General features: G+C 53.1%; 1 protein-coding gene across 1 annotated transcript in view; it reads left to right on the top strand.

Moving 5' to 3' along the window:
- Positions 1 to 14,083, top strand: part of NCAN (neurocan) — a 54,498-nt gene that overhangs the window by 13,772 nt on the left and 26,643 nt on the right. Inside the window, 6 exon segments of the mRNA XM_006147094.2 lie at positions 2,711 to 2,885; positions 2,997 to 3,124; positions 5,409 to 5,702; positions 7,072 to 7,659; positions 8,751 to 9,676; positions 9,678 to 10,188. Coding sequence (XP_006147156.1) covers positions 2,711 to 2,885; positions 2,997 to 3,124; positions 5,409 to 5,702; positions 7,072 to 7,659; positions 8,751 to 9,676; positions 9,678 to 10,188 — 2,622 coding nt within the window.

Raw genomic sequence — 14,083 nt, 5'->3', positions numbered from 1 at the left:
CTCTGTCTTGCTGTGTCTCCCCAGCAAGTACATGAGCCCTATAGCAAACAATCTCTCTAAAAAAAAAAAAAAGTAAAAAGTTTATGTATTTATTTATTCTGAGAGAGAGCAGGATCGCACCTTTTCCCCCTTAGCTTGCTATAGGGCACATGTGCTCGCTAGAGGGACAGGGAGAGAGAGAGAGATCTGTCTCCCACTAGGGAGGAAAGACTCACTGCAGTCCTCCTTCTCCTCTCAGGGTTCTCGGTACACACACATACACACCTGGTATGTTTTGTGTTTTTTTGGACAGGTTTTGCTATAGGGCACGTGCGCTCGCCAGAAAGACAGAGAGAGACAGAGAGATAGAAAACGAGAAATCAACTCCCGGGGGAATGCCCACGCCACAATCTCTTCTCTTCCACTCTCCTCTTGGGATCTTGGGCACGCACGCCCACGCACCTGGTGTGAGTTTAAGCCGTTGGGTCCAGGACTCGAACCGCTGTCGACTACATGGGAGTTTAGCCACATAGCCATTACGCCAACTGCTGGTCCCTACACCTGGTGTTTTTCAAGCTTTCAGGTCCAGGAATCGAACTCACAGTCACCCATGTGGGATCCAACTGCCCTAACCACCAAGCCACTTACTGGCCTCTCACTGAACCCTTCTGAGCCTTAATCTCTTCCTCTGGAATAATTAGAACTCACTGTTATGTGTCCAGGGAGATGATGCTTATAAATACTTTAGGCATCGTAAATATTTGACAAATTCTATCCCATGAAGCCATTGTTATCAGTTTCATCACTTGTAAAATGAGGGCATATTTATCTCCCTCCCTATCACCTGGCACTGAGTCCATGAATATGGTATACAGCAGTGTAAGCCCGCAGGTCTGTTATTATCAGACTTGGCAAGGGCTTGAGGATCTTTTACAGAAGGGATGTCTTTTCTTTTTCTTTTTCTTTTCTCTCTCTTTTTTTTTTTTAATTTGCTATAAGGTGAGTGCATCCACTTGGAGAGACACAGAAAGAAAGAGACAGAAAGGGAAAGTGAGAAAGTACCCCCAGTGGGGATGGCCACACCGCAATCGCTTCTCCATTCTCAAGGTTTGAGGTGTGCAGGACCAGCAGTTAGCATAATGGCTATGTCGCTGGACTCCCATGTAGCCAACTATGGTTCGAGTCCCGGACCCGGTGGCTTAAACTCACGCCAGCTGCATGTGCGTGCATGCCCAAGATCCTGAGAGGAGAATGGAGGAGAAGGGATTGTGGTGTGGCCATCCCCCCTGGGTGGTGATTTCTCACTTTCTATCTCTCTGTCTCTCTCTGTCTGGCGAGCACATGCGCCCTATAGCAAAAAAAAACCAAAACTCTCAAAAAAAAAAAATATTTGAGGTGTGCACATGTGCCTGGTGTGTTTTTTTTTCTTTTTCAAAAATTATTCATTTTATTTATTATCACTTTTTAAAGAATTGTTTATTTTTATTCATCATTGTTACTATTATTTTAATTTGACCAGACAGAGATAGTGAGAGAGAGAAAGTGAGAAAGCAAGCTTCCAGGTCCAGGACTTGAACCATGGTTGGCCATGTGGGAGTCCACTGCACTTAACCACCACACCACCTGCTGGCCTCCATTATTATTATTTTTAATTTGACCAGAGAGAGACAGAAAGGGAAAGCAAGAAAGCAAACTACCAGGTCTGGGACTTGCCATAGGGCGGGCGCCACCGCGCCCCAGGTCTGGGACTTGAACCTCAGTCAACCATATGGGAATCCAGTGCCTTAACCACCCCACCACCTACTGGCCCCTTTCTTTTCTTCTCTTTTTTTTTTTTTAAGAATTATTTATTTAGTTTTGTTTATGGTTATCATTTTAAAATGTTAATTCTAGGGAACCAGCAGTTAGTGTAATGGCTATGTCGCTGGACTCCCACGTAATCGACCGCGGTTCGCGTCCTAGACCTGGTGGCTTAAACTCACGCCAGGCGCGTGTGCGTGCGTGCCCAAGATCCCGAGAGGAGAATGGAGGAGAAGGGATTGCGGCGTGGCCATCCCCTCTGGGGGGTGATTTCTCGCTTTCTGTCTCTATGTCTCTGTCTGTCTGGCGAGTGCACATGCCCTATAGCGAAAAACCTCTCAAAAAAAAAAAATGTTAATTCTAGAGAAACAGAGAAGGACAGAGAGAGAGAGAAAGTGAGAAAGCCAGTCTCCAAATCTGGGACTCGAACTGCAATTGGCCACGTGAGGGTCGAGCGCTTTAACCACATGCCACTGGTTGTCCCCTCTGATATATATTTTTCTTTTTTTTTTTTTTAGAGTTTTTTTTGCTATAGGGCACGTGCGGTCACCAGACAGACAGAGAGAGACAGAGACAGAAAGCGAGAAATCACCCCCCAGGTGGGATGGCCACGCTGCAATCCCTTCTCCTCCATTCTCCTCTTGGGATCTTGAGCACACACGCACACACACCCAGTGTGAGTTTAAGCCACCGGGTCCGGGACTCGAACTGCGGTCGACTACATGGGAGTCCAGCGACATAGCCATGACGCTAACTGCTGGTCCCATCCCTCTGATGTATTTCTCAAGCCATCGGGTCCGGGATTCCAACTGTGCAGTTGGCCATGTGAGATCCAGCTGCCTTAACTATCAGGCCACTGGCTGGCCCAAGCGAAGCCTGTGTTTGCGGGTCCAAGCATGTCAGCACCCCCACACTGGCTGTTCCCCCACAGGCGTGGTGTTCCATTACCGAGCAGCCCGAGATCGCTATGCCCTGACCTTCGCCGAGGCCCAGGAGGCCTGCCGTCTCAGCTCGGCCACCATCGCAGCCCCGCGACACCTGCAGGCCGCCTTCGAGGACGGCTTTGACAACTGTGACGCCGGCTGGCTCTCCGACCGCTCTGTTCGGTGAGGGGGGTACCTGGGGTGGGGCGATGGAGAGCTTACCCCCTGGGACATGAGCTTCCTTGAGGGCTCCAGGAGCACGGACCTGAGAGGGACCCACGCTTGTGTTGTCAGGTATCCTATCACCCAGTCGCGTCCTGGTTGCTATGGCGACCGTAGCAGCCAGCCCGGGGTGCGGAGCTATGGGAGGCGAGACCCGCAGGAACTCTACGATGTGTATTGCTTTGCCCGGGAGCTGGGGGGTAAGTCTGGTGTTGGCAAAAACCCACCACCCCACTTCTTCCTGAACCCCTGTTACTCTCCTCGACCTCTGTCCCTCTCCAAATCCTTCTGCAATTGTCCCGCGTCTCATCCCACTCTAAACCAGAAGCAAGACCTGGACCTAGCCCTTCTGGAGATTTCCATCCCTCTCTTGTCCCTCCTCCTCCCTGTGCCCTCCCCCCCTCCCCATGTTCTTCCTCCTCCCTGAGTCCTCCTCATCGAATCCCTCCTTCTCTCTGAAGCCTGACTTGGCCAGGGGCCTGAGTTACCGCATTTGTAAAAAGATGTTAAAGTGGGGCCAACAGATGGTATAGTCGTGGGACCAGCAGTTAGCGTAATGGCTATGTCGCTGGACTCTCACGTAGTCGACTGCGGTTCGTGTCCCGGACCCGGTGGCTTAAACTCACACCGGGCACGTGTGTGTGCGTGCCCAAGATCCCAAGAGGAGAATGGAGGAGAAGGAATTGAGGCGTGTCTATCCCCCTGAGGGGGATGACTTCTCGCTTTCTGTCTTTCTATCTCTCTGTCTAGCACATGCACCCGATAGCAAAAAAAAAAAAAACTCTCTTAAAAAAAAATCACATCGGGAGCATGTGCGTGTGTGTCCAAAATTCCAAGAAGAGAATGAGGGGGGAAGAGATTGCAGTGTGGCCATCCCCTCCTAGGGGGTGATTTCTCACTTTCCCTCTTATTGTCTCTGTCTCTCTCGTTCTCTGACAAGCACAGTACTCTAAGACAAAACCCTCTTCAAAAAACAATAAAGAGAGAGAGAGATGCTTGGGAACTAGCAGGTGGCTTGGTGGTTAAGGTGCTGGACACTCCCACATGCTCGACCACAGTTCAAGTCCTGGACCTGGTGGCTTGCTTTCTCAGCTTCCCCCTTTCTCTCTGTCTCTCTCTGGTCAAATTAAAATAAATGAAGGAATAAATAAAATTTAAAAATAATTATATTAAAAAGCAAAAAAGAGATGCCAAAGTGGTCCATGCAGTAGTGTTAGTTAAGGTAGCTGGATCTTAAACCAACAGGTGGTGTGTTTGTTTTTGTTTGTTTGGGTGTTTTTTTGGAGAGGTTTTTGCTATAGGGCGCGTGTGCTCACCAGAAAGACAGAGAGAGACAGAGAGACAGAAAGCGAGAAATCACCCCCCCGGGGGATGGCCACGCCGCAATCCCTTCTCCTCCATTCTCCTCTCGGGATCTTGGGCACACACGCACACGTGCCCGGCGTGAGTTTAAGCCACTGGGTCCAGGATTCAAACCGCGGTCGACTACATGGGTATCCAGCGACATAGCTATTATGCTAACTGCTGGTCCCGGTGGTGTGGTTTTAAAGTGCTGGATTCCCCGATGATCCAGTGCTGTTCGAGTCTGAGACCTGGTGCCTTGAAAATCATGCCGGGCACATGTGTGTGTCCAAAATCCCAAGGGGAGAATATAGGAGAAGGAATTGCAGCATGGCCATCCCCCCCTGGGGGGCGATTTCTCACTTTCCCTCTCTCTGTCTCTCTGGCAAACACACATGTCCTATGGCAAAAATCTTAGAACAAAAACAAAAACAACCAAAAAAAAAAAAAAAGAAAGAAACAACCGATTGTATGGTTCAAGTCCTGGACCCAGTGGCTTGAGAAACACGCCAGGTGTGTGTGCATGCGTGTCCAAAGTCCCATGTGGAGAAGGGAAGAGAAGTGATTTGTGGTGTGGCCATCCCCTAGGTAGGTTTTCTCTCACTTTCTCTCTCTCTCTGTCTCACTCTCTCTCACCCTCTCTGACAGGTGACACACCCAATAGCAAATTTAAAAATAAAAAGAGCCTAAAGCCCCTCTTTTTTTTTTTGTTTTTTTTTTGAGAGTATTTTTGCTATAGGGCAGGTGTGCTCACAGAAAAGACAGAGACACAGAAAACGAGATATAACCCTCCCCTAGGGGGAATGGCCACGCTGCAATCCGTGCACACACGCTCGGCAAGAGTTTAAGCTACCAGGTCCGGGAATCGAACCGCGGTCGACTAATTGCGGGTCCCGCATCAAAACCATTGTGCCATCTGCTGGTCCTGAAGCTCCCTCTTGTTAAACCCGTGTCAAGGTAACACTGATGCTCTGGGGAGCTGGATTTTCAGCTGTAGTTGTTGCAACCTCGTTCAACCTCCCCCCTTCCCCCCCAAAAACAAACCGGGTCAGATTGGGGCTGTCTGGAATAGGGATCTCCCCTTTCTCTGGCTCCAGGGGTGGGCCCCCACGGACACTTCTGATCACTTGTCCCCTCTCGCAGGGGAAGTCTTCTACGTGGGTCCAGCCCGCCGCCTGACACTGGCGGGCGCGCGTGCGCAGTGTCACCGTCAGGACGCCGTGCTGGCCTCGGTGGGACAGCTGCACCTAGCCTGGCACGAGGGCTTGGACCAGTGCGATCCGGGCTGGCTGGCCGATGGCAGCGTGCGCTACCCGATCCAGACCCCGCGCCGGCGCTGCGGGGGCCCGACCCCCGGCGTGCGCACAGTCTACCGTTTTGCCAACAGGACCGGCTTTCCCGGCCCCGCATCTCGCTTCGACGCCTACTGCTTCCGAGGTGCGTGCAGGCTGCACCCAGAGACCACGCCCCCGGGGGGTGTGCACCTTCATGACCACGCCCCCTATGGGGCGTGCGGCTTGTTAAAAGCCACGCCCCTGAGAACTCCCCTTCTAGCAGAGTCCCAACCCAAAGGAAAGACAGGTGGATCGGGGATAAGCCACGCCCCTGTGCATAGGCCACGCCCCCTGCAACACCTCTTTACCCGGGAACCCCACTTTGGGGGAAGTAGATGGCTCCAAAGGAGGCCAAGCTCTAGCGGCAGCGGGCAGGGAGGAAACACATTTTCTGAGTCCCGAGAACCCATGACACCTTTTTCTTTTTTGGAGAGGTTTTTGCTATAGGGTGCGTGCGCTTGCCAGAAAGACAGAGACAGAGAGACAGAAAGCGAGAAACCACCCCCTAGGGAGTTTGGCCACGCCGCAATCCCTTCTCCTCCATTCTCCTCTTGGGATCTTGGGCACGCACGCACACGCGCTCGGTGTGAGTTTAAGCCACTGGGTCCGGGACTCGAACCGCGGTTGACTACATGGGAGTCCAGCGATATAGCCATTACACCATCTGCTGGTCCCTGATCCCCACAACCCTTAAAGACATGCCCCAGGGTGGAGCAGTTCTTACTTGGAGGCATGCCACTAAGGAGATTGGTGAAGGATCCAACTCCTCCATTTGGCTACACCCGGGGTGGAACCAAGGATGACCCTCGCCCTCGGGGCTGGGCACAGCATTGGAAACCACAATTCTCAGCCCCAAGGAGCCAAGCCCTCTGTAAGCTACCCTCAGGGAGGTTAAAAAAAGCCACATGCAGGCGCCATCAGGTGGCATGGTGGTTGAGGCGCTGGACTCCCACATGGCCAACCACAGTTCAGATCCTAGACCCTGCAGCTTGAAACACACCGGGTGCGTGTGCGTGTGCGCCCAAATCCCGAGAGGAGAATGGAGGAGGAGGGATTGCGGCGTGGCCATCTCTCCTGGGGGGGATTTCTCACTTTTTGTTTCTCTGTCCAGCAAGCACACACACAAAAGTGAAAAAACTCAAAAGAAAACAGAAAGCCATGTCCATGGGGAGCATCTTACCCAGGGGACGAATCCCCCGCAGAAAGTCTAGTCAGACCCTTGCAAAGACCCCCCCTACGTCATGAATGTTAAATATTACCTAAGTTTACAGCCATGAGCCAAGCTGTTTCTTGACTTCCAGTTAACTGATAGGAGGCCTCAACAACAGATGTGATCATTTTGCACCTCCTTCTTTGGGGGGGGGGTCAGAAACTACTGGAAGAGACAGAGGGTCACAGATGTGGCATGCTGGGATGTGGGTAGGCTTCAAGCAGAACTTTCTGGGCATAATTTCTTCTGCTTTCTTCCTCAGCTCATCACCCCACCCCCCAACATGGAGACCCAGAGACCCCCTCATCTGGAGATGAGGGGGAGATTCTATCAGCAGAGGGGCCCCCTGTCCGAGAACTAGAGCCCAATCTGGAGAAGAAAGAGTTGGTCACTCCTGACTTCCAGGAGCCTCTGGTCTCCAGTGGGGAAGAAGAACCCCTAATCTTGGCAGAGGGACAGGAGTCTCAAGACACCCCCAGCTCTACCCCTGGGGACCCCATGCTGGCCTCATGGCCTACAGAGGAAGTGTGGCTGAGCACGGTGACCCCCAGCCTCAGCGGCGTGGGGACAGACGCTACGGCAGGTCCACACACGGAGGTAGCCCTGACAGATCCCACGCCTAAGAGGAGGGGACGCTTCAAAGGGTTGAACGGCCGCCACTTCCAGCAGCAGGCGTTGGAGCGAGGGCTGGAGGGGGAGCCGGAGCCTAGTACCCAGCCCCCCACCCCAGAGGCTGCTGGGAATCACGTGGAACTCCCCTTAGCCACAGAAGCCACGGTGGCCTTGGGAAGTGGTGAGAGCCGGAGCCCCTGGGCTGTCCTGACCAATGAAGTGGACGGGCCTGGAGCAGGTGAGCTGGGGCCAGGAAGAGGTGGGCCCTGTCTGGGGGGAGGGAGGAGTTGAGGGCAGGTGTGTGTGCTTGTGGGTGGGGGTTTAAATATGGCGAGGCTCAGGTCTAGGGAGAGTGTGCTTTATCCCAGTGGGGTCCCCAGGCTCAGAAGCCCACTCTTCCTTGAGCCTGGAGCCAAAGAAGTGGTCAGAAAGAGGGACCAGCAGTTAGCGTAATGGCTATGTCACTGGACTCCCATGTAGTCGACTGTGGTTCAAGTCCCGGACCCGGTGGCTTAAACTCATGCCGGACGCATGTGCGTGCATACCCAAGATCCCGAGAGGAGAATGGAGGAGAAGGGATTGTGGTGTGGCTATCTCCCCAGGGGGTGACTTCTCACTTTCTGTCTCTCTGTCTCTCTCTCTCTGTCTTTCTAGCCACTTCCACCCTATAAAAAACACCCCAAAAAAAAAAAAAAAAAAAAAAAGATGGTCAGAAAGAGAAATCCCTGGGGCCAGTGGGTAACATGGTGGTTAAGGCACTGGATCCCACTTGGCCAATTTTGTGGTTCAAGTCCCGGATCCTGTGGCTTGAAAAACACACCAGGATGGAACCAGCAGATGGCATAATGGTTACGTCCCTGGATTCCCACCTGGCTGACCACAGTTCGAGTCCCAGATCCGGCAGTATGAAACTCACACTTGGCATGTGTGCGTTTGTGCCCAAGATCCCGAGAGGAGAATGGAGGAGAAGGGATTGTGGCGTGGCCATCCCCCCTGGGGGGTGATTTCTTGCTTTCTGTCTCTCTGTCTTTCTGACAAGCACACATGTCATATAGTACAAATCTTTCTAAGGGGGAAAAAAAAAAAAGGAAAGAAAAACACACCAGGCACATGTGCGTGCATGTCCAAAATCCCAAGAGGAGACTGAAGGAGAAGGGATCGTGGTATGTCCATCCCCCGTAGAGGGTGATTTCTCACTTTCCCTATCTCTCTCTATGTCTCTGTCTCTCTCCAGTGAGTGCACACACCTTATACCAAACAAAACAAAACAAAACAAAAACAAGAGGGGCTTTCTGAGAACTATAATTACTGTCACTGGTGTTGTTACAGGTCTCCCTGGTGGCAGGAACCCCCCCGATGCCTGGCTGTGGCCCCCGACCGTGGTCCCATCTGGCCTCTCAGGCCCCAACAGGGCTCCTGGGCTAGAACCAGAGGAAGCCGAGGGCTCCCACGTGAGACCAGCCACCCCTGAACAGTCCTCGTTTCCTTCAGAAGCCACCATCTCGGCTCCCAGTCCCTCCAGAGACTCTGACACTGTCCCTCGGGAGGCGTCCCCCACAGTCACTTCCGTGGACCTCCCTATCCTGGCCATGCTCCGTGCCCCCAAACTGTGGCTTCCAGCACACCCTTCACCGACACCCAGTGACACCAGTGGGGCCGAAGGACTTGGCGAGATCATGGCCACTGCCCCACCCTCCCCAGCCTCGGAGACTCTGGGATATCCCCCGCTCCCCTCCTTGGGCCGCACCAGAAGTGGACAAACCACACCCACAACCTTGAACAACATCCAACCAGAAAGTCCCACGACGCCTTGGCAGGCAGCCACGAACGCAGGAGCTGGGGTCAGCCCTCATTCCTGGACAGCAGGCTTCAGAGAAATGGGGGAGACCAGCCCTGCTCAGCTCAGCGACTCTGAGTCCCCCAGTTCCAACCCATGGGCTTTTATGGACAAAAGCGAGCCAGCCAGTTTTACCCCCACTGCAAATGGTTCTGAGTCCACGGGTGTCAGAGGCATCTTGGGCTTCGAGGCTGGGGTCTCGGACGTGGCAGAAAGTTCTACTTCCGGCTTCCACGCGGCTCTGAATGATGGACAGGGCACCTGGCCTTCCCTGAGCAGCCAAGGAATGGATGCCAGCCTCCCATCTGCACCCTCGGGGGGCCTCGGAGTCTCCCTGGAGCCTGGAATCCCCTCAGATACGGAACCTTGGACTGTGATGGATGGAGGAGCCACGGCGGGGCCCCCGGGTTCCCCAGCCCCCAGCCACTCTGGAACCCAGGGATGCAGGTGGGATTTGGGAATCTGCATCCGAGGTGGTCCAGGAAGCTGAAAATGTCACCTGGAGCCTTCAAGGGGCTGAGAATGCAAGCGTAGTGACATCCCTGGTGTCCCTGGACCAGGAGGGCAAGGTGGGGGTCCTGGCCGCGTCCACACTGGCCTCCCCAAGCTCCCAACCTCATCCAGAGCCAGACGGCGAGATGGTGACCCAAGAAACGGTGGGAGCTTCAGCCCCTCCGCATGAAGGCCAACCCCTGCAAAAGCCGGTTCTTCTTCCTTGGACACCGACCACAGCCAGTGTAGACGAGGCTGTCTCGGTTGCCTCAGGGGAGCCCACAGCGCCGTGGGGTTCCCTCAGCACCTTGGGCACAGAGGAGTTCGAGTTGGAAGTCCTGGCAGGGAGCCCAGGTGTGGAGGGCTTCTGCGAGGAGGCGGCGAGTGGAGACGAGCCTGCCCTGCCTGGGACCCCTCCAAACGGAAGCATGGAGGAAGGTAAGTTTAGAGACTCCTGCTTCCACCCAAGCCACTGTGGTCAGGGCTTGGGGACCAGGGGCTGGGGGAATCCCAAGGAGGAAAGAAGGACTGTCCCTAAAGATCTAGAAGATTCTTAACAAAGGATGGTGTTGCGTGTAAGAACCCATCAGGTGGAGGTGAATTTTAGAAACTGCGTTCCTGGCAGAGGGACAAACATGGCAAAGCCGGGCGATTAACTTGTGCTTAATTTGTTTTGGCCACGGCAAATCTTTGTTTTGAAGAAGTTTTTGCTATAGGGCGCATGCACTCACCAGAAAGACAGAGACAGAGAGACAGAAAGCGAGAAATCACCCCCCCCCCCCGGGGGGGATGGCCACACCGCAATCCCTTCTCCTCCATTCTCCTCTCGGGATCTTGGGCACGCGCGCACATGCGCCCGGCGTGAGTTTAAGCCACCGGGTCCGGGACTTGAACTGCGGTCAACTATATGGGAGTCCAGTGACATAGCCATTATGCCAGCTGCTGGCCTCCACACAGCAAGTCCTAATGACCAAGATTATGGGAATAAGGAGGCATTGAGGAGAGTCCAATTTTATTTTATTTTTCTTTAGGCCAGAGGATGCATGCACTCATACAAGAGAGACAGAGAGACAGAGAGAGGGAAAGTGAGAAACTCCCTCCGCCAAGGGGGATGGCCACACCACAGTTTCTTCTCTTTCATTTCCCTCTTGGGATTCTGGACCCATGCACACACATGCTTGGCGTAATTTCCAAGCCTCCAGTCTGAGACTCTTACTGTGTAATTGGCCACATGGAATCCCACCACCTTAATGACCACACCACCTGTTGGTCCCTGACTGATTTATTATTATTATTATTATTATTGAAGAGGGTTTTGCTATAAGGCATGTGTGCTCGCCAGAAAGACAGAGACAGAGAGACAGAAAGCGAGAAATCACCCCCCAGGGGGGATGGCCACGCCACAATCCCTTCTCCTTTCTCCCTCTCAGGATCTTGGGCACTCATGCACATGCGCACGGCTTGAGTTTAAGCCACCGGGTCCAGAACTCGAACTGCAGTTGCCTATATGGGAGTCCAGCGACATAGCCATTACACCAACTGCTGGTGCCAAGTTTCTTTGTTAAAGAATTATTTTTTTTCCATTTCTTTTTATTTATTCATTCATTTTAATTTGACCAGAGAGAGACACAGAGAGAGAAGGAAAGTGAGAAAGCAAGCCACTATGTCCGGGACTCGAACCGTGGTCATTCACATGGGAATGTCCAGCGCTTTAACTACCATGCTACGTGCTGGTCCCCATGCACCCGGCATGAGTTTTCTTTTTTTTTTTTTTTGCTACAGGGCGTGTGCGCTCACCAGAGAGACAGAAAGCGAGAAATCACCCCCCAGGGGGGATGGCCACGCTACAATCCCTTCTCCATTCTCCTCTCGGGATCCTGGGCACACATGCACACACGCCCGGCGTGAGTTTAAGCCACCGGGTCTGGAAATTGAACCACAGTCGACTACACAGGAGTCCAGCGACATAGCCATTATACCAACTGCTGGTCCCGCCCGGCATGAGTTTTAAGCCGTGGGGTCCAGGACTCAAACCACAGTCGACTACGTGGGAATCCAGCTACGCAACCATTACACCAACCGCTAGTCGCGGGATTCCAGCATCTTAACCATCATGTCATCTGCTGATCCCCCATTTGTTTTTTGTATTTTTTTTTTTAGTTAATTAATTTCATAAACAAGACACAGAGACAGAGAAAGAAAACTAGCACCCCAACAGGGTCTCGATATTGTAATCCACCCTCAGCCTTAGCCAGCCCCGGATCGTGGGTGCACATGCAGCCGGCAGACTCAAAGAGCTCTCTGGACTTGAACCAGGAACCTTGCCGTGTGGGCTGGCCTCATGGAGCCTCACGTCTAACTGCTATGCCTCTGTCTGGCCTCGGGGTAGAGTCTGGTTTGCGGGATGAGTTCAGTGACAAGCCGTATCTGTGACCATGCTGTTTGATGCTGAGCTCTGACCTTCAGGGAGTGCCCCCAAGTCGAGAAGACAGAGTCAGACACAGACACCTCCCGGAAGAGGCCAGAGGGAAGAGGCGCAGCAGGGAGGGCTTCCTGGAGGAGTGAGAATTGGAGCTGGAATTCAGGGATGTGCCTTGACCCGCAGGGAACGCAGGTGCTGGGATGAGACAGGTAGAGAACACCATTCTCATTCTACCAGCAGAAAACTGAGGCTTTGGGGCGTATGCTGCCCCCTGGCTGCTCAGTGGCAGTTCAAGCCTGCCAGAGCCTTCGCTGCCCTCTGGCACAGCCTAGAGAAATCCACTGCCCTTGGGACCAGCAGACAGCATAATGGCTATGTCACTGGACTCCTATGTAGTCGACCGCAGTTCGAGTCCTGGACCCGGTGGCTTAAAACTCACGCCGGGCGCGTGTGCGTGCGTGCCCAAGATCCCGAGAGGAGAATGGAGGAGAAGGGACTGCGGCGTGGCCATCCCCCCTGGGGGGTGATTTCTCGCTTTCTGTCTCTCTGTCTCTCTGTCTTTCTGGTGAGTGCACGTGCCCTATAGCAAAACCTCTCCAAAAAACCTATATGATGCTTAGTTCACAGGCATTAAAGAATACACAAAGGGGCCAGCCCTGTAGCCTAGTGGTTAAGGGAGCTGATCCTACCTGGGCAACAGCAGTTCAAATCCCAGCCCTGGTGGGTTGAAAAATCCCACAAAGTGTGTGTGCATGCATGCCCCCAAATCCTGATAATCTGTAAGAATGGAGATGGGATTGTGACATGACCGTACCCCATCGAGGGGGATGTTCTCCTTCTCTTTCTTTCTGTCTCTCTCTGACAAGTACACACCCCCTTTAGGAAACAAACAAACAAACAAGGAAACTATGGGGCCAGGTGTGCAGTGGTTAAGGTGACTGAATCCCACATGGCTTAATGTATGGTTTAAGTCCTGGAGCCAGTGGCTTGAAAAACCCACTGGGGGGAGCAGCAGATGGCATAATGGTTACGTTGCTGGATTTCCAAGTAGTCGATCACAGTTCGAGTCCCGGACCCAGTGGCTTAAACTCATGCCGGGTGCATGTGCGTGTGTGCCCAAGATCCTGAGAGGAGAATGGAGGAGAAGGGATTGCAGTGTGGCCATCCCCCCTGGGGGGTGATTTCTCGCTTTCTATTTCTTTATCTCTTCCATGAGCGCACATACCCTCTAGCAAAAACCTCTTTAAAAAACAAAAACAGACTGGTCTGTGTGTGTGTGTGTGCACACGCACGCGTGTGTGTGGTGCACCCAGAATCCCGGGAGGAGAATGGAGGAGAATGGAAGAGAAGGGATTGTAGTGTGGCCATCCCCCCCTGGGGGGGGGTGCTTTCTCATTTTCTCTCTTTCTCTCTCTCGGACAAGCATACATGCCCTATAGCAAATTAAAAATCCCCAAACAGGGACCAGCAGATGGCATAATGATGACGTCACTGGACTCCCACATAGTTGACAACAGTTCAAGTCCTGGACCCGGTGGCTTAAGACTCATTCAGGCACCTGTACGTGCGTGCCTAAGATTCCAAGAAGAGAACGGAGGAGAAGGGATTGCGGTGTGGCCATCTACCCTGGGGGATGATGCCTCACTTTCTGTCTCTCTGTCTCTCTCTGTGTCTCCAGCAAGTTCTCACCCCCTAGAGCAAAATCTCTCTCTCAAAAATAAATAAATAGGGAACCAGCAGTTAGCGTAATGGCTATGTCACTGGACTCCCACGTAGTCGACCGCGGTTCGTGTCCCGGACCCGGTGGCTTAAACTCACGCCGGGCGCGTGTGTGTGCGTGCCCAAGATCCCGAGAGGAGAATGGAGGAGAAGGGATTGCGGCGTGACCATCCCCCCTGGGGGGTGATTTCT

The sequence above is a fragment of the Tupaia chinensis genome, unplaced genomic scaffold, assembly GCF_000334495.1.
Source record: "Tupaia chinensis unplaced genomic scaffold, TupChi_1.0 Scaffold000201_1, whole genome shotgun sequence".
In the NCBI taxonomy this organism is placed as follows: Eukaryota; Metazoa; Chordata; class Mammalia; order Scandentia; family Tupaiidae; genus Tupaia; species Tupaia belangeri.
Note: the sequence above shows the minus strand (reverse complement) of the source record. Positions and strands in the feature narration are given on the sequence as shown.